Here is a 27,963-nt window from a genome sequence, read left to right on the forward strand (position 1 = left end):
CAACTGCCACCATGCCGAGCTAATTTTTGTATTTCTAATAGAGACAGGGTTTCACCATGTTGGCCAGGCTGGTCTTGAACTGCTGACCTCAAGTGATCTGCCCACCTCTGCCTCCCAAAGTGCTGGGATTACAGGCGTGAGCCCCTGCTCCCTGCCAAATGTATAGAGTCTTATAGTTACCACCACAATCAAGTCATAGACTATTTTTATCACTCCAGATTTCCTTTATGTCCCTTTACATGTGCCGCCTCTGCCTCAGCCCTAGGCAACCCTGGATCTGCTTTCTGTCACCTTAGTTTTGCCGTATCAAGAATTTCCGAGGCACAGTGGCACAATGACTCATGCCTGTAATCCTAGCACTTTGGGAGGCCGAGGCAGGAGGATCACTCGAGCCCAGGAGTTTGAGACAGCCTGGGCAACATAGTGAGACCCCCATCTCTTAAAAAAAAAAAAAGAATTTCCTGTAAATAGAGTTACACAATATATAGCCTGTTGTGTCTGGCTTCGTTTATTCAGTGTAATACTTTTGAGATTCATTTATACTACTGCGTCTATCACTAGTTCATACTCTTTTTTTTTTGTTTGTTTGCTGATTAGTATTCTATGCCTCTACCACTGTTTGGATGTGTGTTTATACGTTCAGCATTTGGTGGGCATTTGGATTGTTTCCAGTTTGCGACTTAAGAATAAAGCTGCCGTGAACATTTGAGTATAAGTCTTGGTGTGGGCATATGTTTTTATTTTGGGGAGTACACTCTTTGGAGTGGAAATACCAAGTCTTATGGTGTGCTTTTAACTTGGTAACAAACTACCAAATTGTTTACCAGAGTGTCTGTATCATTTTGCATTCCTATCTGAATAGTTATAATTTTTAATCTCTCATTTTAAGTGAGGTTGAAAGTATCTTTTCGTATGCTTGATTTACTTGTATTTCCTTTTCTATAAACTATTCAAATCTTTTTGCCTGTTGTTCTATTAGGTGATAAAATTTTTTAGTGATTTGTAGGCATTCTTTATATATCAGGGAAAATTTTTGACTGTGCTATGAATTACAGACTTCTTTTTCCATTTGTCAGGTATCTTTTAAGGAGACATATTATGGTGAGTTTTGCCATGTAGAAATTTGTCACTCTGAAGTTCTTAACCTCACAGTTATTTACTAATACAGGACTTCACATAAGAAACAAGATATCTCTTTTAATTAACCTTAAAGTATAGATTATGTTTTCTAGCAGTATTTTCCGTAGCCATTACTTCAGTGAGAATAAAGAAAAATAATGTGAAGACTTAAGGTTTCTACATTCGCATAAGAATGTTACCACCTTTTAGAAACATAACTACAGCATGGAAACGAGATTGTATCTTAAATTATGTGTATATAAGAGAAAAAACATTAAAAGTAATATTACATGTGTCTGTTGCAGAAATATCCGCACAAGATGTTGAGGTTGCAGACTTGGCTCGTGCGAGCCTTGTTTATTTTTCTCACCACTGAATCAATAGGTAAGGTTCATGAAATACTCGTATCTTCTAACTTCACAAATTAGGTATATATATTTTTGTATTATTATATAATTAAGCTTATGTTTATTAATTATGTTCATATATTCTAGGATAATCGAGAGAATATCTTAAATTGATTTTAATAAAAATATTCTCAATAATGTTTTTGTATAATTTGAGTTGTTAACAGTCATTCAGTAATCTTAGATGCTGTATATCAATACTAATAACTTTAAAATGGGGAAGGAAAAAAGTGTGTGGGTTGTTCTGTTTTTCAGTAAATAGTAGAAAATTTGTTAAATCTTGTTAAATTTTACATCATTCATACTACATGCTCTTTAAGTATTGAAGGGCTGCCTTCTTGCGTCTCATAAGTCCTCGTCCCCAAACTACAGTTACCCAGATATCCAGTCATTCTATAGGATCTGGCTTTTAACCCTGTGCATGCTGATTACCCTACTGATTCTTCACTTAGTTGCCTGTATTACATTTAAAATAGAATACTGGCTGGGCATGGTGGCTTACACCTGTAATCCCAGAACTTTGGGAGGCATAGGCAGGAAAATAACTTGAGTCCAGGAATTCAAGACCGGCTTGGGCAACAAAGCAAGGCCCCATCTCTTTTTTTTTTTTTTTTACATTAGCCAAGTGTTAGTCCATTCTCAAACTGCTATAAAGAAAGACCTGAGACTGGGTAATTTATAAAGAAAAGGTTTAATTGACTCACAGTTCTGCAGGCTGTACAGGAAGCATGGTGGCATCTGCTTCTGGGAGGCTTTGGGAAGTATCCAATCATGACAGAAGGCAAAGGGGTAGTGAGGCATCTCACATGGTGAGAACAGGAGGAAGAGAGAGAGAAAGGGAAGGTGCTACACACTTTTAAATGACCAGAGCTCACAAGAACTCATTCCTCATCCGCAATCTCGAGGCAGTATCAAGTGAGAAATCCACCCCTATGATTTAATCACCTCTCCACCAGGCCCCACCTCCAACACTGGGAATTATGATATGACATGAGATTTGGGTGGTGGCACAGATTCAAACCATGTCACGCCTCTAGTCCCAACTACTCAGGAGGCTGAGCCAGGAGAATCATGAGCCCTGGACCTCGAGGTCACAGTGAGCCATGGTCATGCCATTGCACTCTATCCTGGGTAACAGAGCAAGACCCTGTCTCATGAAAAATACTTACCTGTACGTGTGTGTGTGTGTGTGTATAAATCTATTCCAGCTCTCCCCCTTACTAGCTATAGGACCTTGGTCAGTCATTTTCTGTGCCTCAATTTCCTGATCTATGAAATGGTGATAATAATGGTCACTACCTCCTAGGATTATTAGTGAGGGTTCAAGAAGTTAATATAGAGGCCAGGCATGGTGGCTCATGCCAGTAATCCAAGCACTTTGGGAGGCCGAGTTGGGTGGATCATTTGAGGTTAGGAGTTCAAGACTAGCCTTGCGAACACGGTGAAACCCCGTATCTACTAAAAATACAAAAATTAGCCAGGTGGTAGTGGCACACGCCTGTAATCCCAGCTACTCAGGAGGCTAAAGCAGGAGAATCGCTTGAGCCTGGGAGGTGGAGGTTGCCGTGAGCCAAGATCGCACCACTGCACTCCAGTCTGGGTGACAGTGAAACCCTGTCTCAAAAAAAAAAAAAAAATTCTAGGCTTGGTAGCACATGCCTGAAAGTCTCAGCTACTTGGGAGGCTGAGGTGGGAGAGTCACTTGAACCCAGGAGGCAGAGGTTGCAGTGTGTGGAGATTGTGCCACTGCACTCCAGTCTGGGTGGCATAGTGAGACCCTGTCTCAAAAAACAACCAAAAATAAGTTAATATAGAGGAAACGTGGACAGTACTTGGCCTACAATAAGCATTATAAAAATGATAGTTACTGCATATTTATTATAAAGGTTATTGTTGTCTTTGAATAAAAGGTTCTTTATGAGAAAAAAAATGTAATATACCAAAACCAGTCTGACTACAGTGGCTTTCATACTTTGATGTGAACATCATTTTTATAAAGTTATGTAACTATGTGGTAGCTGAGATATACCCTTGTTTCATGTTAAGCTAGTGATCAGTGAAAATTCTCAGGTGTTTTTTACATGAGTTACTCTTAAACTAGTTCTTCCTCACCCTATGTATGTTTCTTATTACCTAAATAGGGTATATTTCCTCGGTTGCTAATTTCATTTTATCAGTTTTAGCCTGTTGTTCTACTCTTTCAACATAGTTTTGAATCCCAACATTTTCATCTGAAGTGTCAGCAGCTGTTTGTAGTCCTGTCCTGTGCTAATTTGATAAGCATGTGTGTCTATCTTTTCCTAAGTTGTGGATTAAAATGTTGAAAATAACAGGACTGCATTAGTTACCTGTTGGTCCCTCACAAATACTCCAAATCTTCAAGGCTTAAAATGATAATAATATCTCTCATGGTTTGTATAGGACAGGACTATAGATAGGCAGGCACAATCAGACTTATTCGTCTTTGTTGTACAATGTCTGGGGCCTCAGCTGCAATATTCAAACTGGGAGCTGGAGTCATCTGCAGACTCCTTCGCTTATATGTCTGTTGTTGATGGTATCTGCAGGCTGAGGGCTTTGCTGGGGCCATTGTCCAAAACACCATACATGGCCTCTTTTTATGGCCTTGGCTTTCTTACGATGTGTGACTGGGTTCTAAGGGCAGATATCCCAGGAGAGAGAGAGAAAGCTAATTGGAGTCTGTATTCTTTTAATGATCTAGCCTCTGAAGTCTCATAGTGCACTCCATTGGCTGGAGTGGACACAAGGCACCCATACAGATCTGATGTGGTTGGGGAAATGCAGTCCCCACCTCTTCATGAAAAGAGTATGCGTGACATTGTAAGAATATGTGGGATGGGATAAATATGTAGGTGTGGCCATTCTTAAAATACAGTCTTCTCCAAGAGTTGAGGGCATGCACTTCAGCATATTCTACTTAAGACTACCCTCTGATTGACTTTTTTCTTAGTCAATATTTTTATGTATGGGTAATCAAATATAAATATGAGTATGAACCTATAAAAGTAGCAAAATAGTAATATCTTAATGTTCATTGTAATATCAGTTACAGTATATTCTTTTTCCATTTTTTTCTTTTTTTTTTTTTTTTTTTTTTGAGATGGAATCTCGTTTTGTCGCCCAGGCTGGAGTGCAGTGGCACAATCTCAGCTCACTGCAGCCTCCGCCCCCTACGTTCAAGCAATTCTCCTGCCTCAGTCCCCTGAGTAGCTAGGATTACAGGTGCGGGTCACCACACCCAGGTAATTTTTGTATTTTCAGTAGAGACAGGGTTTCACCATGTTGATCAGGCTGGTCTAGAACTCCTTACCTCAGGTGATCCGTCCACCTCGGCCTCCCAAAGTGCTGGGATTACAGATGTGAGCCACTGCGTCCGACTCAGTTATCGTGTATTCTAATTCACATTTCTTCATCTTGCCCTATAAACATTCAAAATAACTTTGTCAGATACCTTTCTTAATTAAAATACTTTCTTTTTACAATTTAATCTCAGCCTGGTAGCCCTATAAAATAGAATTAATTTGGCATGGGATGGTTTTAGTGAAGCTGTGTCTCACTTTGAAAAATGGAACATTTGCCCCCTTTTTTTTTTTTGAGATGGAGTCTCACTCTGTCACTCTGGCTGGAGTGCAGTGGTGTGATCTTGGCTCACTGCAAGCTCCGCCTTCTGGGTTCATGCCATTCTCCTGCCTCAGCCTCCCGAGTAGCTGGGACTACAGGTGCCCACACAACGCCTGGCTAATTTTTTGTATTTTCAGTAGAGACGGGGTTTCACCGTGTTAGCCGCAATGGCCTTGATCTCCTGACCTCGTGATCTGCCTGCCTCGGCCTCCCAAAGTGCTGGGATTACAGGTGTGAGCCACCGTGCCCAACCCATTTGCCCATTTTTAATATTTCTCTTATTCTATGTGTAAAAATTAATCATATTGAGTCTCTAATTATATATTATGTTTTTAGTACTCTAGAGTATATTTTATATTTAACGTCCCTATAATTACTTTAAAGAAAGTTTAACAAGTGATTTTGCCAAAGAATAAAGTGATGTCTAGGAAGTTGTAAGTTCTGACCCAGTATCACAGAGTAACTTAGTAGAGATTCTCCACTAGATGAAGGACCATACTATTGGAAATTGAGAGTAATATATGCACTAAGATTTACAGTAGACATGTATAAATAACAGCAAGATGATATAAACAGGCCACATTATAAGTTTGAAACAAAGAAATACACATTCCAGCTCTGGGTTTTACCAGCTTTATGAGAGGTCCTGGGATTCCATTTGGGGATACAATTTTGACTGCAAAAACTGTTTTTAATTTTTCCTGTGCTCACTGCAGCCTTGACCTCCTGGGCTCAAGCAGTCCTCCTGCCTCAGCACCCAACCCTCACCCCCAAGTAGCTGGGACTACAGGCATGTGCACCATGCCTGGCTAATACTTGTATTTTTTTTTGTAGAGATGGGGTTTTGCCATATAGCCCAGGCTAGTAATTCTTAATCTCAAAAAAACTTCATGGGTAACTACCCAGGAACCCTACAGCAAATAGGATTCATTGAGGAAAGCCACCTTAAAATTGTGGACATTGAAGCTAGAGAGAAAGAATGAAACCATGTCAAATAGTTGGAACTTTTGTCTTGATAATAGGTAGGCACTAAATAATTTAAAGTAGAAAAATGTCATAATTATTTTAGAACAGTAACCGTGACAGTAGTATGTAAGATAAACTGGAAGGACGTCAGAATGATACAATACAGTGCCCTGTGCTTCAGCAGTCAAAGTGGCATTGGAAAGAAGAGGTTGGATGCTTATTATGCACATAGAACCAACAAAGTGCAATATTGTTAAGTTGGAGGTTAGAGGAGGCTGATGAGAGATGTTGGAAGATGACTACAGAGTATCTGGCCTAGATGTCTGGATGGGAGTGGTAGTGTTAGCAGAGGCAGAGAAATAAAAATAAAAAATAGTAAGCTTGAAAAGATTATAATACATATAGTTTTAGACATGCTCATTTAAAAATAGCTATGGGATATCTCAGGTAGATATATGTCTAATGGGCTGTTGAAGATATATGTCTAATGGGCATGGGGGTTTAGTGCTTACAGATAGGGATTGAGATGTCATCAACGTGGAGTAGGTGATAGGTAAAGTGTATAGTTGTGTTTATTTTTTTTTTTACCTGATCTGATTCTTTGTGTTTTGTTTGCTTTGTTTTGTTTTGTTTTTTGAGACTGGGTCTCACTCTGTCTCCCAGGCTGGAGTGCAGTGGCATGATCTCAGCTCACTGCAACCTCCACTTCCCAGGTTCAGGTGATTCTCATGCCTCAGCCTCCCAAGCAGCTGGGATTACAGGTGCCCACCCCAACACTCGGCTAATTTTTGTATTTTTAGTAGAGATGGCGTTTTACCATGTTGGTCAGGCTGATTCTTTGTTTTTAAATAGGGGATCTCATCCCGTGCATTTATTTTCACTCCGTTGTCCAGGGTGGAGTGCAGTGGCTCACTACAACCTTGACCCCTTGGGTTCACACCGTCATCCCACTTCATCCTCCCGAGTAACTGGGGCTATAGGCGTGCACCACCATACTCAGCTAATTTTTTTTACTTTTAGTACAGATGGCGTCTCCCTATGTTGCCCAGGCTGGTTTCAAACTCCTGAACTCAAGCGATCCTCTTGCCTCGGCCTCCCAAAAGTGCTGAGATTATAGATGTAAACCACCACACCGGGGCCCATGCATTTATTCTTAAAACTAAACTATTTGGCCATCTTGTTCTATTCTTCCTGTTTTGTATTGGTCCCTTGCTGTTTCCTTTGTTGTCTGAGTTTTGATGTGTGGACAATGTGTCTGTGACCCCAACTGTACTCCATAATAGCATTCAGGACTGTAGAGGAGACTACCACTGCCTGTTTTCTGGAGAGTTTAGTTTAGACCTGGGGTCTAAATGGAGGGACAGGATAGGTTGTGGGGCAAGTATGAATAATGCTGCAGGCAGTCTGTGTTTCTTAAAGAAATAGTTTATACCATGAGCTATAAAGCATGAATGGGTTTTTCTTAATTCAGCTCTATTATCCTTATAATTTTTGTATTTCTTTACAAACTCAGGCATTAAATTCTAATCATATTAATTTTCAGTTGTATATTGTCTTTTTCTGTGTCTTTAGGGATATTTTAGTGAAGGTTGAGGGACTGACTCTATATTGAGTGCTACCAGCTAGATAATCATTTTGTATCAGAAAAATTCAGTCCGTTTATATATTTTCTATTGTTCCTTTTTAGGTGAACTTCTAGATCCGTGTGGTTATATCAGTCCTGAATCTCCAGTTGTACAACTTCATTCTAATTTCACTGCAGTTTGTGTGCTAAAGGAAAAATGTATGGATTATTTTCATGTAAATGCTAATTACATTGTCTGGAAAACAAACCATTTTACTATTCCTAAGGAGCAATATACTGTCATAAACAGAACAGCATCTAGTGTCACCTTTACAGATATATCTTCATTAAATATTCAGCTCACTTGCAACATCCTTACATTTGGACAGCTTGAACAGAATGTTTATGGAATCACAATAATTTCAGGCTGTAAGTTTTGTTTTTGTCTTATTTCAGACTATGTCATGACTGTTGAACTGCATCTTTAATGTTGTCCTTTCATCTTTATAAAATATAGTAATTGTGGACTTAATGACTTGGACATGTTTGGTTTTTAAAAAGCTTAGAAGTAGGAACTACAAGTCTCCTGTCTTTCCTGAAAGCCAAGCAGTTTCAGTTTACTAGAGAAATATTTGACATGAGACCCCCCACCACAAGAAAGTATTGTTGAATTGACGGAATGATGGTTATTCACAGTATCCCTTAATTGCTGAGAAAATGCACATGTAAAGCCAGCTACCTGAAGAAAGTGAACAAATACTGGAGTAAATCCTTTTTTTCTTTTTTTCTTTTTTTCTTTTTTTTTTTTTTTTTTTTTGGTGACAGAGCCTCACTCTGTCACCCAGGCTGGAGTGCAGTAGTGTGATCTCAGCTCACTGCAACCTCCACCTCCCAGGTTCAGGCAATCCTCCTGCCTCAGCCTCCCAAGTAGCTGGGACTACAGGCATGAGCCACCACGCCTGGCTAATTTTTCATATTTTTAGTAGAGATGGGGTTTCGCCATGTTGGCCAGGCTGGTCTCAAACTCCTGACCTCAGGTGATCCACCTGCCTCAGACTCCCAAAGTGCTGAGATTACAGGCGTGAGCCACTGTGCCTGGCCTTGGAGTAACAAAGTAAACAAAATAAACTTACTATGATCCAAAAGTGGGTTATCTAATTTGTGGATCACCCAGACTTTACTGTTTTGGCATTTGCTTTTCTTCCAGCAGAGTTTGGGAAAGCAATAAGAAGAGAAATACAAATGAATCATTTTGACTTCTACTTAATTGCCTCTTACAAACATATGTAACTATTACTTTTAAAAATACACTTAATGGAGAAATCAGTTGATATTTTTTCCAGTTATAAATGAAAGTTGATTTTACGTAGAAAATTAATGTGAAGCAAACCAGTTGATGACAGTTAGGATGGATGTATATGTATTACTACCTAAAAAGAAGTGTAAGAGTTGGGATAGAAAAGAAATTTTCATCAGCCTTTCATTGTGTCCATACTTTTTGCTTGGGTTTGATTTTTTTCATCTAATCTAGATGACAAATGCCTTGGGTAGTATATAGATTGCATAATATTTGTGGATACAAAGCTTTCTGAAAGATATTAATCCCTTTTAGTGCCTCCAGAAAAACCTAAAAATTTGAGTTGCATTGTGAATGAGGGAAAGAAAATGAGGTGTGAGTGGAATCGTGGAAGGGAAACACACTTGGAGACAAACTTCACTTTAAAATCTGAATGGTATGTTATTTTAAATTTGTTTCATGTTAGATTTATTAAGTTAGTCATTTTTGCTGGAATTTTTATTTTACCAAGTAATAATATTAAATACTATTTTAAAACATTTAAATTTTTATTTTGTAACATTTCAAATAAATATAAAAGAAGAGGCCAGGCGCGGTGGCTCACATCTGTAATCCCTAAGGCATGGTGGCTCACGCCTGTAATCCCAGCACTTTGGGAGGCTGAGGCGGGCAGATCACTTGAGGTCAGGAGTTCAGGACCAGCCTGGCCAACAGGGCAAAACCCCGTCTCTACCAAAAATACAAAAATTAGCCAGGCATGGTGGTCGGTGCCTGTAATCCCAGTGACTCAGAGGTTGAGGCAGGAGAATCACTTGAATCCAGGAGGCGGAGGTTGCACTGAGCCAAGATCACGCCACTACAGTCCAGCCTGGGTAACAGAATGAGACTCCATCTCTAAATATACAAACAAATAAATAAAGTAGAAAGAATAGTATAATAAATACCCATACGTACCCATCATTCAGCTTCAACACTGGTCAGCTCATGACCAGTCTTATTTCAAAGGTACTCTTTGCCCATATTGTCTTGAAGAGAGAATCGCAGACATCATATCATTTCATCCAAAAATACTTCAGTACACATCTCTAAAAGATAAGGACATTTAAAAAAAAGCGTAACAACATACCATTGTTACACTCAAATATAAAATATTACATTTTCAGTTAGTGTTGATTTCCCCCATTGTTTCATAAATATGTGTATATGTGAATTTATGTCATGTATCTCTTAAACTATAGGTTATATTCTTTTTCCTTACAATTCAGTTGTTAAACTGTTATACATTGTACATTGTTTAACATATTCCCTTGTCTTTTTTTTTTTTTTTTTTTGAAATGGAATCTTGCTGTGTCACCTAGGCTGGAGTATAGTGGCGTGATCTCCGCTCAGTGCAACCTCAGCTTCCCAGGATCAAACAATTCTCCTGCCTCAGCCTCCTGAGTAGCTGGGATTACAGGCGTGTGCCACCATGCCCAGCTAATTCTTTTTTTGTATTTTTAATGGAGACGGGTTTCACCATGTTGTTCAGGCTGGTCTCGAACTTCTGACCTCGTGATCTGACCGCCTCCGCCTCCCAAAGTGTTGGGATTACAGACGTGGCCACCACGCCTGACCCCCTTGTCTTTTTTTTTCCAAAAAATTGCTGTTAGATCTACAAATTACAGCAGATTTGGGTTTGATTTTTTTCCCCCCCAAAAAAATATTTTGTAGGAGTGATAAGTACTTCTATCAGGAACGACCAGATAATGTTTCGCTGTTTTTCTTTTTTCTGATATTAAGATTGAGCAGTGGTTTTGGGTGTTGTCAGCCTTATTCCTTTATTTTACTAAGTTTCCCATTTGTTTTTTCCAAACAGATAAACTGAAAGAATTTTACAGTGAACACTCTTGCATACCCATCACCTAGATTCTACAATTAACATTTTACTGTATTTGCTTTATCACCTATTTATCTATGCATCCTTCTCTCCATCTCTCAATCGATCTCTTTTTTATGTATTTCATAGTGAGTTGCAGTCATTAATATACCTCACCCTTAATCACTTCAGTATTTCATAGTGAGTTACAGTCATTAATATACCTCATTCTTAATCACTTCGGTAGAGTTCAGTATAGTTTTCAGATAAAGTTTACATATAGTGAAAACACAGATCTTAGTGTATCATTCAGTGAGTTTTGACAAGTGCAGACACCTGTGTAACTCAAATCGGTATCAAGACATAGAACATTACTAACACACCAGAAAGTTCCCTCCTGCTCCTTCCCAGCCAGTCTCAGCAACTGCCCCACCCCATGAGCAACTACCTGTCTGATATTCTTCACCACAGATTATTTTTTCCTGCTACAGAATGTTTCATATGAATGGGATCATATAGTATATACTCTTTTGTGAAAAGTTTTATAACTCAACAGAATGTTTCTAAAATTTAGCCATATTGTTTTCCCACTAGTATTTCCCTTACAGCTTTGAGCAGTCATCCTGATTATAATTTGTATGTAAATTACAAAACTGTGGTATTCTGTGTTTTGTTTCTTTTAGCTGAAATACTTAAAGAGAAACTTGCCTTTATCAGCTGTGGTTTACCCTGAAATACAGTTCAGATAAGAGAAGCAAGATAGGTTTAGTATTTTTCCTTAATTACCAGTTTTATAATTAGTTGATTACCTAGTATCCTCCAAAGGTACCAAAGGTAGATAATGAGGGCTTTTCTTTCTCATTATGAATTTATATTTAAACATATTTGTTGTGTTTTAATTCATTATGGATTGTCCCATCTTTGATTAGTGGCACTCTATTCAAATTGGCTCGTTCATCCTTTTTTTTTTTTTCTGAGACAGAGTTTTGCTGTTATGACCAGACTGTAGTGAAGTGGCGTGATCTTGGCTCACTGCCTCCCGAGTGGCTGGGTTTATAGGCACCCACCACCACTTAACACAACTTCCTTAGCCTTTAATAGCTCTCTGATACAACATGCTTTTTTACAGGCTCATCTTATGTATTTCCTGACCCAGACCTGGAATCAACCTTTTCCCAAAACTCTCTGGTTTCATTTAGTGTGAAATAATATTTATAGACTACAATCCGGGTGCTACAGGAATTCATCACTACTGGTTTGTCATAGATTTTAGATTTTTTCAGTCGAAAGAGTTAGGACATGTTTTGTGATTTGAGATATAATACAGCTTTTAAAAATACGAATTCATACTGATATTTTCAGTTTAAAATTAGGACTATAGGTTTTTACATAATTACATTCGCCTGACATTTACATCTTCTTTCTTATGAACTGAAAAACATAGTTCACAACAACGCTAACATAATTATTAATTTGCTTTATCCTATGGTTAATACAGCAGCTGCAGAATAATAACACCAGTATTAGCACCAACAAAATGATTACTAAGAATGATTTTAAGACTGTTTTTTTCTATGAAGGATGTGTAGTAGTCAAATTACTGTGTTTTAATGTTACTTGAATAGTTCCTTTCTATGTGGTTATACCACATCCTCAGTACACAAGTTCTTATGTTTCATTTTGCTTTTGATTTTTAGGAATTTTTATTAATAATTATATAAAACAATCCAAAAAGTCAAATATATTAATAGTATTAAGACATGTTCAGAAAAGTCTATATTCTATTCCTGAATCCTCTGCCTTATTTCCTTCTTCTCCTTAGAGGCTGACTGTTTTTCTTTTGGTTCAATTTGGGGTTTGGTTTATCCTTCTATTTTTAAAAAGAGTGTTATACATAAATATTTTTAATTGAGGCATAATTTATGTAATTAAAAATAAATATAGTAATATTGCTTGGAACTTTCCATAGTGATAGAAATCAGAAAGTAGTTGCCTAAGTTTGACTAGAAAGAGGCCAAGAGATTTTAGCTCTCAGACTAAAGGCGCAGGGGTGATAGAAATTCTTACCCCTAACCTCCTGTCACCTAGCATATTGTGCTTAAAGAAATTTCTGGTACAGTAAGGGTTCTGTTTTAGGAAAAAGAAAAAACAGCACTGGGATCACAAGGAAATAGATAATTTTTGGAGAGGAATCAGTGGGGATGGAGCCTAAAATTTTAAAGCACAATATTTTTAGACTACAAATTTGAAAATTTTATGTCTTAAGATATAGATCAAAGTCAATTTGAAAGAAAGTTTAATTTTTAAGAAATTTTGTTAGTTATCAACAATTTATTGCAAAGTTTGCCACAACAATCTAAGTCTCTCATCAAATTCTTTGCAAGTAATTTTTTTCACTCTGATTTTTTCAGATGTGTTTTTAATGACTGATTCTTCAATTTTTTGTGTTTAGGGCAACACACAAGTTTGCTGATTGCAAAGCAAAACGTGACACCCCCACCTCATGCACTGTTGATTATTCTACTGTGTATTTTGTCAACATTGAAGTCTGGGTAGAAGCAGAGAATGCCCTTGGGAAGGTTACATCAGATCATATCAATTTTGATCCTGTATATAAAGGTAGTTATAAACCTGAATTTGAGAGTTTATTTGACACTGTAGTAGTTTATAAATTAAAGTAATTTTTATATTTAGATTTTTTTAGATTTTAATGTAGATTTTTAGATTTTAATGTAGTTTTTAGATTTTAAATTTTAGATTATAATTAATGTAGATTTTAGATTTTTATTAATGTAGAAACAAGGATTTATTTATCTTAGTGATTTTTATGAAGTAATTTTATCAATAATATCAAATAGAATTGGGAAAAAGAAAAATATCCATAATCCAACCACACTTAACAGCTGTTTTCACTTTGAATATTTTCTGTTCTCGAACATCTTACACCATTGTAATTACAGTATGTATGTTCCATTTTTATTCTCTTTTTTAAAAATTTGATATCATAGGTATTTGTCTTTTGACATATGAACCTGAAGAGATTAACAAATGTAGTAAACTAACAAGGAAAACTAAAGATTCCTTGGAAGTCTTTTTTGTTTCCATTATAAGGTATATAGCATAGCATAATTTTCAGAGAATTTAGTTCATTTGGTAAGGATAAATGAATATTGTAAAATAAAGGAAGGACAATATAAAGAGTATATTTGAGTTTCTATATGAAATTGTAAAACATAGTAAACCTTAGGATTTATTTTATTTTTCAGTGAAGCCCAATCCGCCACATAATTTATCAGTGATCAACTCAGAGGAACTGTCTAGTATCTTAAAATTGACATGGACCAACCCAAGTATTAAGAGTGTTATAAGACTAAAATATAACATTCAATATAGGACCAAAGATGCCTCAACTTGGAGCCAGGTAAATTGAAAGTTACTGTTTGTTCAAATAGTCTTTCTTTCAGCCCTCTAATCTTAAAAAGGTTCAGTCATTTTCTAAATGTCTTAAAGTTTCTGGTTATGTGAAATATTTTGCTTGACACCTCTTCTAGGTCTTTATTTCAAACAAGGGGAATCAGGAAGATATCCAGATAGAAAATACAGCTTTGCTAAATACAGTAGCCTTTAAGTAAAACATGAAAATTATATAGGGTGATAGGAAATGGCTTTTCTTTTTTTTCTTCTAGAGACAAGGTGTCCATTTGCCCAGGCTGCTGGCTCACTGCAATTTCAAACTTGAGCTTAAGTGATCCTCCTGCCTTAGTCTCACTACAGGTGTGCACCACCACACCTGGCTTTTTAAAATTATTATTATATTTTTGTGGAGATGGAGTCTCACCATGTTGCCCAGGATGGTCTCAAACTGCTAGCCTTAAGCGATTATCCTACCTTGGCCTCCCAAAGTGCTGGGATTACAGATGTGAGCTACCACTACCAGCCTAGAAATGGCATTTTTGATGTGAGATACAAAGAATACAAGTAATAAGAAGCAAATTAAGTGGAGGAGCAAAAATAAAGAGATTATAAGGATAAGGTAGCTAGTGTAGGGATTGGTGTGCTGTAGTTCACCAAAATCAGCCTGTGACTTGTTTTTGTAAATAAAGTTTTATTAGAACACAGCCACACTCATTTCTTTACATATTGTCTCTATTTTTATTCTACAGTGGAATTGTTGAGTAGTTACAAAGAGACTGTCTGGCCCGCAAGCCTAAAATATTAGTAAATATTTTATCTACCTTTTTATAGAAAGTTTGTTAACCACTGAGGTAGAGGAAGGGATTGGTAGGGAACTTGTAGGACTGAAAATGATAGATGATGCTGCGGGCAAAAGAAATACTTGGAGCTTTTAAAAAGGCTGTCACCATAGCATTCAGTTATCCATACTCTTCTCTGTTTTGATTCCATTTATCACAAACAGTATGTCTTTGCTTTTGTTGCTGTGGTCACAGTGAACTTGTAAGGGAATTGGGCTGATGACTTTACTACTTGTCTCCTTACCCCACTTATCTAAAGGGCTGAGAATACAATCAGAAAAAGCAATAAAACAAAATTGGATTAATGCTTCATGTTGTACAGAGAATATACATACCCGAAGTTCTTCAAAATGTGATATTAAGCACAGAATCTTAATTCAGTGCTACAAAAAAGACTGACATTTATTTTGTATCCAATATTAAATTATTAGAGTGATATGACCAGTTATTTATCTATATTTAATCTCCTCTTTTTATCTGAAAGCCAAGTTTAAAAGCGGAAAACTTTTGTTTTTCTTGTTTGGGCTGGATATCTTCCTTTTGCCCATCCACATCTATACTGTACGCTTCTCTTTGTTGTGTCATGCTGACCTGTATAGATTTCATCTGTGGGTTCCCATTCTTTGTAGCTTCCTTGTGACTGGTTAATGGAAGGAAGGGACTAGGCAGGAGAGAAGACAGATAGAAGAACAGTGAAATTGGCATGTTGATTTTCCCCGCTTCTTCCTGGGAACTGGCCATCTTTTTTTTCTTTTTTCTTTTTTTTTTGAGTTGGAATTTCACTCTTGTCACCCAGGCTAGAGTGCAATGGCATGATCTTGGTTCACTGTAACCTCCATGTCCAGCTAATTTTTGTATTTTTAGTAGAGATGGGGTTTTACCATGTTGGCCAGGGTGGTCTCGAATTCCTGACCTCAGGTGATCCACCCACCTCAGTCTCCCAAAGTGCTGGGATTACAGGCGTGAGCCACCGCACCCAGCTGGCTGTCTTTCAACGTAGGTCACTGCCTGTCAAGGCAGCCCTCTCTAGCTGACCTTCTTTCAGGTTCTGGTACTTCTCCTCATCCCTTTGGGCCTAGAGGTAGAAACAGCTCTAAGCACCAGAGTACTAACTGCACTCTCTAAGGATCCATATACTCTGCACGTAGTCCCTTTATGAAGCCCTCCTTGAATTATTCTAAGTGGAGTGTGCCATCTGTTTCCTGCAGAAATCCTAAGCTATAGGCCCTGTGGAAGAAATAAAGGGAAAAAAGGAAAGATAATAGATGTTTCCATACTCCTCAAACCTAATAACTTTACTGATTTGGACTGCCTTTTAACTTACACTTATTTCTCTCCAGAGGTTGAGTTTAATGTATTAGTCTTGTGTCAGTAAAATAGTTTCAGGAGGCTGAGGCAGTAGAATCACTTGAACCCAGGAGGCGGAGGTTGCAGTGAGCTGAGATCACGCCATTGCACTCCAGCCTGGGCCACAGAGGGAGACTCTGTCTCAAAAATAAATAAATAAAAATAGTTTCTAGGCTGGGTGCAGTGACTCATGTCTATAATCCCAGCACTTTGGGAGGCCGAGGCAGGTGGATTGCTTGAGGTCAGGAATTCCAGACCAGCCTGGCCAACATGGTGAAACCTCGTTGATACTAAAAAATACAAAAAATAGCTGGGAGTGGTGGTGGGTACCTGCAGTCCCAGCTACTCAGAGGCAGAGACAGGAGAATCGCGTGAACCTGGGAGATAGAGGTTGTGGCGAACCAATATCGCAGCACTGCACTCCAAGCTGGGCAACAGAGCAAGGCTGTGCCGCAGAAAAAAAAAGTTTCTAAATTTTAACACAACTTAGAAGACCTTACTAATTGAGATTTTCTGTTGGTTGATTTGCTTTTTTTCAGATTCCCCCTGAAGATACAGCATCCACCCGATCTTCATTCACTGTCCAAGACCTTAAACCTTTTACAGAATATGTGTTTAGGATTTGCTGTATGAAGGAAGATGGTAAGGGATACTGGAGTGACTGGAGTGAAGAAGCAAATGGGATCACCTATGAAGATAGTAAGTAAAAAAGTATATGAAGAAGTAAAGCTATTGGAATTCCATCTGTGAATTGGTTCTGGTTTTAATAATATAGCCTCATTGCTTCTTGGTTTGTGATCATTTTATTCAAACTGCAGTATTTTATGTTTTCATTTTTAAGGACATTAAGATGTAAAATTTAATATGGATCATTGATAGTATAAGTCTATTTGATACCTAATTAAATTATCATGGAGGCCAGGTGGGGTGGCTCACGCCTGTAATCCCTGTACTTTGGGAGGCTGAGGTGGGCGGATCATAAGGTCAGGAGTTCGAGACCAGCCTGGCCAATATGGTGAAACCCCTTCTCTATTAAAAATACAAAAATTAGCCATGCATGGTGGCGGGCGCCTGTAGTCCCAGGTACTCGGGAGGCTGAGGCAGGAGAATCGCTTGAACCTGGGAGGCGGAGGTTGCAGTGAGCCAAGATCACACCACTGCACTTCAGCCTGGGTGACAGAATGAGACTCCGTCTCAAAAAACAAAAAAAAGTCATCATGGAATGGTGACTTAGATAATCAGAAAACCGTTGACTTAACTGTTGATAAGTCTAGAACATTTTACTCAAGGAGACTTCTCCAGAGATACTCCTAACTAGAGAATCATCCTGAATCATTAAAATCACACAGTCTAGCAAACTATACCTTAGATCCTCACTATCAAAAAGATATTTGTATTATACCTTTTATTCATTTTTTTCTAATAGCATTTGATAAGCCCCTGGGAAGCGGTTGATCCTGGAATTTTGGTTGGTTGGCTTTTATTTTCCTTTTTTCTCCTATAGATAATGTATATGGTATAGAATTTAAAAGGCACAAAAAGAGTGTACAGTCTAAAGTAAGATCTTCACTGCAAAGCAGCTGATGTTACTAAGTTCAAGAAATAATCCTGTGGCATAGATTTTTCATTTTGAGACCTTCCTATCACAGACTCATCTCTTAGTTATCAGTGGCAGTAGCTGTGGCTGAAAAAAATCCCCTACCACCTATATCCCTTTACTTCCAGCTCTTCTAGAGGTTTAGGTCATGTGACTTGAGAATGTCAAAGGCAGAAAAGTACCCTCCTCCCCTAAGAATTTTCTCTAACTCATAAATGCTGAGAAAGAAAGCAATTTTGCTATTGCTGCTTTGGGAGTCCTCAGCCAGATTGCTTTGTCTTGACCAGGAATCCTTAAAATGAGATGCATGGGGAGGAGTTCATGAAATACTTACAATATTGTGGTTAGTGCCTGTGTGCATTTTTAATGGACAAATGTACATAATCTTCATCAAATCAATGAGTGAATGAAGTCTCTGGGTTCTCTTTATGTTAGGGAATATTTCCAGCTCTTTTTTTTTTTTTTTTTTTTGTAATTTCATGTTCTTTCTTCTGTCTGGGTGCTGCAGTGTAGTCATGTGAATTTATGTATTTGAACTTCTGTACCAGCAGCCTTTTTCCCAACCTTCCTGGTCTGCCTGTCCTATCCTTTCTGTTTTGTTGTCTGTAATTGCCTCTTCATGATTAACATATCAGTACTTAGATTTTTTTGTTGTTTTTTGGAAATAGTACCTTACTCTGTTGCCCAGGCTGGAGTGCAGTGGCATGAATACGGCTCACTGCAGCCTCAACCTCCAAGGCTCAAGCGATCCTCCTGCCTTAGCCCCCAACGTCGCTGGGACTACAGGCACGTGCCACCATGCCCAGCAAATTTTTGCATTTTTTTGTGGAGACAAGGTTTTTCCTTGGTGCCCAGGCTGGTCTTTAACTACTGAGCTGAAGTGAACCACATGCCTCGGCCTCCCAAAGTGCTGAGATTGCAAGCACGAGCCACTATACCCAACCTCACTGCTTAGATTTTATTCAACTCCTTTCTTATTCTACTGACTACCATATCTTGCTATTATATTTATAAAAATTTTGAGAAACCAGTTAATGCCATTGATTTTTTAAAGACAAACTTTTTACAATAAAAAGCTTAACAATGATAAGTAAAAATGAAATGTCAGTTGATATTACTTATTGCTAAGAATTATATACTACTCTACATTTAATGGCTACTATAAAAGTTTTAAAAAATAAATACTGCAGGTATTTTTAAAACCAAATTTAATTACTGGTATTTAACAGTTTATGTTTTGGCTGGGTATGTTGGCCACACCCCAGCTACTTGGGATGCTGAGGTGGGAGGATCACCTGAGCCTAGGAGCTGAAGGTTATAGTGCACTACAGTCATCCACTACACTCCAGCCTGGGCAACAGAGCCAGACACTGTCTCTGGAAAAAAACACTGTTTTATGGAGTGCTTTTTCAGATGGTTAGTGATTATCATAACAATACTGTGCATTTGTTTTTATTACATCCTATCACTCTCAATCATCCTTACATAAAGTAACAAACTTATTTTAGTACATTTATCTTAATTTGTTTTATTATTCCTATGAATATTTAGGGGTAAGCAATGTGTTTAAATAGATTTTCCAGTTTGATTTTCAGCGATAAGTAGTATCAACTTATATTTGTTTCATTTTTATTTTTCACTGTTAAAAACTTTGTTTCAAAAAGTTCATTTTTTCTTTAAAAATCATATAAACTAATTTTTCAAAATTTTTATAATCAGAAGACCTGGTATTTAATAGAATAAGAGAGGAGTTAAATAAAATCTAAGCAGTGACGGGTTGATCATCAAGAGGCAATTACAGATGACAAAACAGAAGTGAGGACAGGCAGACCCAGGAAGGCTGGGAAAAGGCTGCTGGTACAGGAGATTCAAGTAGATAAATACACAAGAATACAGTGCAGTATACAACAGAATAAAGAGCATGAAGTTATAAGAAAGAGTGATGCGTCTTTAGTTGTTGCTCAGGATACATTTTTACCTTTACCATTTTGAGGTTAGAAAAGAGTTGCAGTATAATTGGAATCATCAGGCTATCACCCTGACTGAAGGAAGAGCCCGGTGTGTTATGCTGGGGTGGGAAAATGCTGGTATAAAGAGGTAGAGACACCATGCAGTTGAAGGGCAAGAGTACTAAGAACAAAGTAAAAATAATTTGCAGAATCTTATTTTACTGTTAAAACCTTTTTATTTTAAGAAGTTTATGTCTTTTCTTTAGGACCATCTAAAGCACCAAGTTTCTGGTATAAAATAGATCCATCCCATGCTCAAGGCTATAGAACTGTACAACTCATGTGGAAGGTAAAAAATCACATTTATAGTCCTTTATCTCTTGTAAATCTTTTTTTTTTTTTTTTCTTTTTGAGACGGAGTCTCACTCTGTTGCCAGGCGGGAGTGTAGTGGCGTGATCTTGGCTCACTTCAACCTCCGCCTCCCGGATTCAAGTGATTCTCCTGCCTCAGCCTCCCAAGTAGCTGGGACTACAGGTGCGCGCCACCACACCCAGCTAATTTTTGTGTTTTTAGCAGAGATGGGGTTTCACCATGGTGGCCAGGATGGTCTTGATTTCTTGACCTCGTGTTCTGCCTGTGTGGGCCTCCCAAAGTGCTGGGATTACAGGTGGTGAGCCACCACCCTGGCCCTTATAAATGTATTTTGTATGGTATTGTGAGTGGAGGTATTTTAAATAAATTTTTATTCATCTTAATAGCAAAGCATTTGATTACTATTTTTACTAAATAGAAAGGTAATGCTTTATGTATATTATGTAGAAGTCAGGTTCATGAACTACAAATAATACCTTACAGGTATTTAATTACAGTTCTGCGAAAGTGTAAGTTCTATAAGAAGAGGGATGTTGTTTTGTACTTTGGAATTTTCCGGAGTACCTCAGAAAATAATAAAAGTTTGTGATAATTAAAATGTATGCTGATAAGTAGATCATACTAAAAAAGAAGGTAGAAAAATACTCAAGCATAAAATAAATAATTTAGGCCTACGTAGCCACAGTGCAGAATTGCATACAGAACCAAAAGCTAACAGAATGATGCTACTTACCCTCTTTTAGTTGAGGTCATGCTTTTACTCTTCATTTAGTATATACTAGTTTTATTTTAGAACCGAATTTAAAATGAGATTGTGAATCCTTTGCAGTTAAATATTTAGAGATTTGACATGATGGCACGATTTGTGAATATGAAGAAAAACTGATTTTTATTCAAGATTTATGAAATTGTTTTTAAAAATAAACTATTTTATTACAGACATTGCCTCCTTTTGAAGCCAATGGAAAAATCTTGGATTATGAAGTGACTCTCACAAGATGGAAATCACATTTACAAAATTACACAGTTAATGACACAAAACTGACAGTAAATCTCACAAATGATCGCTATGTAGCAACCCTAACAGCAAGAAATCTTGTTGGCAAATCAGATGCAGCTGTTTTAACTATCCCTGCCTGTGACTTTCAAGGTTTGTATCTATGAGATGGAGCCTGACTCTTGGATGGAAAAGTGGTGGTTAGGTATGGACAGGGCTCCCATAAAAAACACGAGTTTTAGATCTAAGACTGTCTCCTCAGTATCAGGGATAATCACTGTTTTATTTTTTAATTTTTAAAATTTTATAAATAATGATTATTTTCTTTATTTTAGAGACTGGGTTTTGTCGGGTTGCTCAGGCTAGTGTCAAACTCCTGAGCTCAAGCGATCTCCCCTGGCCTCCCAAAGTGCTGGGATTACAGGCATAAGCCACCACACCCAGCCAATGATTGCATTTTTAGGAATCAGTCAGCAGACAAATTTCATCAGGATGGAAGAAACATTTCCATCACTACATGCTCACTTAAACTTCGCAGTAAGCTACTTCATTCATTTAAGCATATTCTGGTTACTTACCTGGTTTTTAAAATACTATTTCAAGATTTTGAGAACTTTGTATACATATGACTGAAATATGTTTATCTGTAGCTTTATTTGTAGCTTTCAAAGAAGAAAAATTGCAATTACAAACTTACAAAACATTTGAAGAATTTAGGGAAAGCAATTTTTTTTTTCTTTTTGAGACAGTTCTTGCCCTTTTGCCTAGGCTGGAGTGCAATGGCACAATCTCGGCCTCTGCCTCCTGGCTTCAAGTGATTCTTGTGCACCAGCCTCCCAAGTAGCTGGAATTAAAGGCACGCACCACAATGCCTGGCTAATTTTGTATTTTTAGTAGAGACGGGGTTTCACCGTGTTGGCCAGGCTGGTTTCGAACTCCTGACATCAAGTGATCTGCCCGCTTCGGCCTCCCAAAGTATTGGAATTACAGGAATGAGCCACAATGCCCAGCGGGGAAGCAAAATTTAAGTTTAAAAATTAATTGACTACTTTACCTGTAAGTTATAATAAAGTGCTTTTATGCAAGGAAATATATGTTATATGCTACAAAAATTGATAAATCACATGTTTTGGAAATGACTGTAAAATATGGAAATTTCAAATTTGTGAATACTTATTATTTAAATATTCAAACTTTGTTTTAAAGCTACTCACCCTGTAATGGATCTTAAAGCATTCCCCAAAGATAACATGCTTTGGGTAGAATGGACTACTCCAAGGGAATCTGTAAAGAAATATATACTTGAGTGGTGTGTGTTATCAGATAAAGCGCCCTGTATCGCAGACTGGCAACAGGAAGATGGTACTGTGCATCGCACCCATTTAAGAGGTATACCTGACTAGAAACATTTAAGTTGATATCCTTTTTCTAACTCTTTAGGCAGCTTTTTATTTTGCTTATAGTGTTGTGGTCCATTGAAAAGACTTCCAGTTTATCATAGCCTCACTACTTACTAGATGTGTGACTTTCTGCAAGTCATACTTAACCTCTCTGAATTGCAGTCTCTTTATGAAGAGAGTGGGGTTAATACTTTCTTCTTTTTGTACCCCAATATGATTTTATCGTCAAGGGGAAACTCCTAAAACTACAGAGTATAGAGAAATATAATAGTCTGAACTTTGCTGTTGATTAGTTGTATGTTCTCTGTACCGAACACCCTCATTCTTCAGATGAGAAAATAGTTTACTAGAGCATCTGGATGACTTGTTTAATGTCTTAGAGCCGTCAGATAGGGGAAGCAGAACTAGAACTCAGATTTCCTTCTGTCTTTCAGTTGGAAGTAGTAACAAAGGACAGAAGTAATGAGTCATAGCACTCCAGTCTGTGTGTTATGGTGCTGCTTAAGTGGTTATAAAGTGATACAACTTTGAAGAGAAAAAAATTCAGTTTATGTTCTTTTGTTGATAAAGAAGGATAATTAATAATTAGAATTCAGCTGTGAATAATATGGTTAGTTAGAGAAAAGCCCTAAGCAGAGAGATTCCTGCCCTGAAGTTTTTGAACTTTAGTCATAACACAGTATTAGTATACAGTTTTAATAAGCTTGGTTTTCTAGTTTATTGACTTTATCAAATTAAAAACATAGTAGAGCTTAGGGAGGAAACAGGCTGGAAATAACTATAGAAACTTTTTTTAAAAAAATAAATACAGGGTCTCACTCTGTTGCCTAGACTGGAGTATGGTGGCGTGATCATGGCTCACTGCAGCCTTCAACTCCCAGGCTGAAGTGATCCTTCTGCCTCATCCTCTGGGGTATCTGGGACTACAGGCACATGCTACACTCAGCTAATTATTTTATTTTTTTGTAGAGAGGGAATCTCACTGTGTTGCAAAGACTGATCTCCAACATCTGGCCTCAAGCATTTCTCTCACATGAACCTCCCAAAGTGCTGGTATTACAGGCGTGAGCCACTGCTCAGAGCCAATAGAAACATTTTAAAGAAGCGGCCAATGTGGAGGCTCACACCTGTAATCCCAGCACTTTGGGAGGCTGAGGCGGGCAGATCACCTGAGGTCAGGAGTTTGAGACCAGCCTGACCAACGTGGATAAACCCATCTCTACTAAAACAAGATCAGCTGGGCATGGTGGCACATGCCTGTAATCCCAGCTATTTGGGAGGCTGAGGCAGGAGAATCCCTTGAACCTGGGAGGTGGAGGTTGCAGTGAGCCAGGATTGCGCCATTGCACTCTAGCCTGAACAACAAGAATGAAACTCCATCTCAAAAAAAATAGAAGCTAGCATAGGTTGTGGAGACATTAGGTTTGGGTAGGTAGTCGTATATTGCTCAGTAACCCTAAAAGCATCACGTTAGAGTAGAATATAGAAATTGTTCATTTTTTGGTAATACTGAGTCATCAAGAAAAGGTAAAAATCACTCTGTTTAAGAAGGTAAAGGAGCAAGTAACTTCATGCGTAATAGTTAAGGAATATACATTCTTGTTGAAGGTATAAATTTCAGTAAAACATTTTCTAATATGTACAAATAATATACTGTATAAAAAAGAAAAATTTTAGTGGTGCATGCTAAAAAAGATAAAAATAAAGGAAGTTTGTTTTTGTTTTTGTTTTTTTTTGAGGCAGAGTCACTCTGCCGCCCAGCCTGGAGTGCAGTGGCACGATCTTGGCTCACTGCAACCTCCGTCTCCTGGGTTCAAGTGATTCTCCTGCCACAGCCTCCTGAGCAGCTGGGACCACCACCATGTCCAGCTAATTTTTGTATTTTCAATAAAGGTGGGGTTTCACTATGTTGGCCACGCTGGTCTCAAACTCCTGACCTGAAGTGATCCACTCACCTCAGCCTCCCAAAGTGCTGGGGTTACAGACGTGAGCCACGGTGCCCGGCCGAGGAAGTTTTTTAAGATACCCTTTTTTCCAACTCACCCGATAAACTAGGGCCATTAGTGCTTTCCCCTAGGTCTTACTAGTTTAGTCATCTTGCTCCTTAGGCTGTTCTCTCTTGTAGGTAAGCCATACAAAAATTGTCAGACTCTGTAAGATCCAGAGTAATCTGAGATCATTGTTTTATAAATTATAGATGTAAATACCATCATTATTCTTAACAATATATTTTTTTATCCACTGCATTGGCAATACTTTCACAGAGATTAAGCTTGAATCCGGTACACAAAAGGCAATGCGTACTTAGACAACTGCAGTTTTAAAAGAAAATTAAGTGGTCATGAAATTACAATGTAAAATAAATTGTGGTTTTAACTTGACTTTTTCATTATGGAAAAACATGCTTAATCTGCTGTTCTTGCTTTAGGGAACTTAGCAGAGAGCAAATGCTATTTGATAACAGTTACTCCAGTATATGCTGACGGACCAGGAAGCCCTGAATCCATAAAGGCATACCTTAAACAAGCTCGTAAGTCCAAACTCACTTCTTTGAAAAAAAAGTTTAGGGCTTTGTATTAGCAAACACATTTTATCACTTTTGAATAAAGATGTATCTCATATGTTCAAATAATTTTATGACAAGGAAATTTTACTAGATTCTAAATGATTTTCAGTTAGCAAATGTGTTTACTTTCTTACAGCACCTTCCAAAGGACCTACTGTTCGGACAAAAAAAGTAGGGAAAAACGAAGCTGTCTTAGAGTGGGACCAACTTCCTGTAGATGTTCAAAATGGATTTATCAGAAATTATACTATATTTTATAGAACCATCATTGGAAATGAAACTGGTAATAAAACTATCAGTTATTAAGAATCACTTATTTTTTCCTTAAGCTTTTAAGTACTAATTTAAGTCTGTTCTTATGTTATACATCTTATTGTAGTATATTGGCCTCAGGAGACACCTGAGAATTTGCCTTATGGTTGTTTTCATGGATTTATTTAAAAAGTACTGCATTGTGCTTTAGAACATAAAATTATGTCAGAACATTATAAACGTTGTTTTCTGACAAAAATACTTTGCTTCTTTAATACTTTCACAATACCGAATATAGGCTAGATAAGCAAAAGCATTGAATGGTTGAATGAAGCACAGTTCTTTATTTCTTCCAGCTGTGAATGTAGATTCTTCCCACACAGAATATACATTGTCCTCTTTGACTAGTGACACATTGTACATGGTACGAATGGCAGCATACACAGATGAAGGTGGGAAGGATGGTCCAGAATTCACTTTTACTACCCCAAAGTTTGGTAAGAAATAATGAACTTTGTTTTTTTTCTTTCTCAAACTTAGATTAGAAATGAACTTAGTTTATGTGCTAAAATTGTGTTAAAAAGTACATCTTTGGAGTCATGATTTTTATATTATGTGGCTTTGGTTGGTTGTTTCTTTATAGAAAGTGTTATTTCTCACCTTTTTGGTATTTTATTAACAACTTCTGACTATTCAGCTATATTGAAAATCCCAAAAGAATTCGTATATCTTTCCAAGTGGGTTCATTTTTTTCACTGGTTTGGGTGTGTTCTTTCCTTCTCTATCCTCATTTCTTTCTTTTATAGACAGATTACTTGAAGGACTACTCCACTTTCTTTACTTCCATACCTCCCTCTCAGTCTTTAGCATACTGAAATTAGGGGTCCAACCCTACCCCTGCACTGAAACCTCTCTGGTGTCACTCAGAAGACCTCTTGATCATCATATCTACTGCATGCTTTTTAGTTTTCATCTTTTTTCTACTTTTTTTTTTTGGAGGCAGGGTCTTATTCTGTCGCCCAAGCTACAGTGGAGTGCAGTGGCATGAACATGGCACACTACAGCCTTGACCTCCTGGGCTCAAGTGATCCTCCTACCTCAGTTTCTCAAGTAGCTGGGACCAGCGCCACCACATCCAGCTAGTTTTTTTTTTTGTAGAGATGGCTGGTCTCGAACTCCTGGGCTCAAGTGATCCTTCTGCCTTGGCCTCCTAAAGTGCTGGGATTACAGACATAAGCCACTGCCTCCAGCCTTTCTATTCTTTTCAACATTTGACTCTGTTGGCCTTCCATCCTTGAAACTCCCTCCTCTATTGGGTTTTCTAACCATACTTTTTCTACTAGTACAGTCTCCTGAGTCTCCTTTTTCTCTGTTGTTTTCTTCTCATTCTCCTTTTTTGCTCTTCTTTTTTTTTGAGACAAAAAAAAACCTGTCACCGAGGCTGGAGTGCAGTGGTGCGATCTTGGCTCACTGCAACCTCCACCTCCCAGGTTCAAGTGATTCTTCTGCCTCAGCCTCCCAAGTAGCTGGGACTACAGGCACGTGCCACCACGCCTGGCTAATTTTTTGTATTATTTTAGTAGAGATGGGGTTTCACCGTGTTAGCCAGGATGGTCTCAATCTCCTGACCTTGTGTTGTGCCTGCCTCGGCCTCCCAAAGTGCTGGGATTACAGGCGTGAGCTACTGTGACTGGCATCTACTTTTAACTTTTAAATGGTTTGTTTTCCTCAGAGTTCTGTTCTTGACCCTATTTTCTGTTTTTGTTTTTCGAGACAGAGTTTTGCTCTTGTCACCTAGGCTGCAGTGCAATGGCGCAATCCCAGCTCACTTCAACCTCCACCTCCCAGCTTCAAGTGATTCTCCTGCCTCAGCCTCCCAAGTAGCTGGGGTTAGTAACCATCACACCTGGCTAATTTTTTGTATTTTTGTAGAGAGGGGTTTTCACCATGTTGGCTAAGATGGTCTCGACCCCCTGACCTCAGGTGATACACCCGCCTCGGCCTCCCAAAGTGCTGGGATTACAGGCGTGAGCCACCGCACTTGACCCTGTTTTCTTACTTGCCTATTCAAACTCTGTCCATGGCTTTAGCCATCCTCTCCTTCCCAAATACATTTCCCCTCCCTCATTCTGTGCCACAACTATCCAACTCCTAGCCAAAGCCAGAAATTTAGATGTGATTACAATAAATGTATTTTTCTCTCACATAAGCTGAGTGTCAAGTCCTATTGATTGTGCGTACCCTTTCATCATCATTCAACTGCAAGCTCCTTGTGCTAACTTTTCTTTTCTTAGTGCGTTGCCCTCAGTGAGGTCTTCACCTCATCATGTGGCTGTTCTGTATCTTCCCTAAAGCAAACTTAACCAACATTCTTTCTTG

The 27,963-nt window shown here is 38.0% G+C and overlaps 1 protein-coding gene across 2 annotated transcripts in view; it reads left to right on the forward strand.

Annotated features, from left to right (window-relative positions):
- The window catches only part of IL6ST (interleukin 6 cytokine family signal transducer), a 57,634-nt gene that overhangs the window by 16,512 nt on the left and 13,159 nt on the right, over positions 1-27,963 (forward strand). The window contains exons 3-15 of one of the 2 annotated variants that reach the window (XM_073014759.1): positions 1,425-1,503; positions 7,822-8,127; positions 9,311-9,431; positions 13,303-13,469; positions 14,117-14,271; positions 16,990-17,149; positions 20,263-20,345; positions 21,309-21,519; positions 22,573-22,755; positions 25,195-25,296; positions 25,469-25,615; positions 25,941-26,081; positions 27,362-27,789. In XM_073014759.1, coding sequence (XP_072870860.1) covers positions 1,440-1,503; positions 7,822-8,127; positions 9,311-9,431; positions 13,303-13,469; positions 14,117-14,271; positions 16,990-17,149; positions 20,263-20,345; positions 21,309-21,519; positions 22,573-22,755; positions 25,195-25,296; positions 25,469-25,615; positions 25,941-26,081; positions 27,362-27,468 — 1,947 coding nt within the window. In that variant the 5' untranslated portion in view covers positions 1,425-1,439 and the 3' untranslated portion in view covers positions 27,469-27,789. Of the gene's footprint in view, positions 1-1,424; positions 1,504-7,821; positions 8,128-9,310; positions 9,432-13,302; positions 13,470-14,116; positions 14,272-16,989; positions 17,150-20,262; positions 20,346-21,308; positions 21,520-22,572; positions 22,756-25,194; positions 25,297-25,468; positions 25,616-25,940; positions 26,082-27,361; positions 27,790-27,963 lie in introns of those variants that run through there. The other variant, XM_007972856.3, reaches the window with a different exon arrangement.

The sequence above is a fragment of the Chlorocebus sabaeus genome, chromosome 4, assembly GCF_047675955.1.
Source record: "Chlorocebus sabaeus isolate Y175 chromosome 4, mChlSab1.0.hap1, whole genome shotgun sequence".
NCBI lineage: Eukaryota > Metazoa > Chordata > Mammalia > Primates > Cercopithecidae > Chlorocebus > Chlorocebus sabaeus.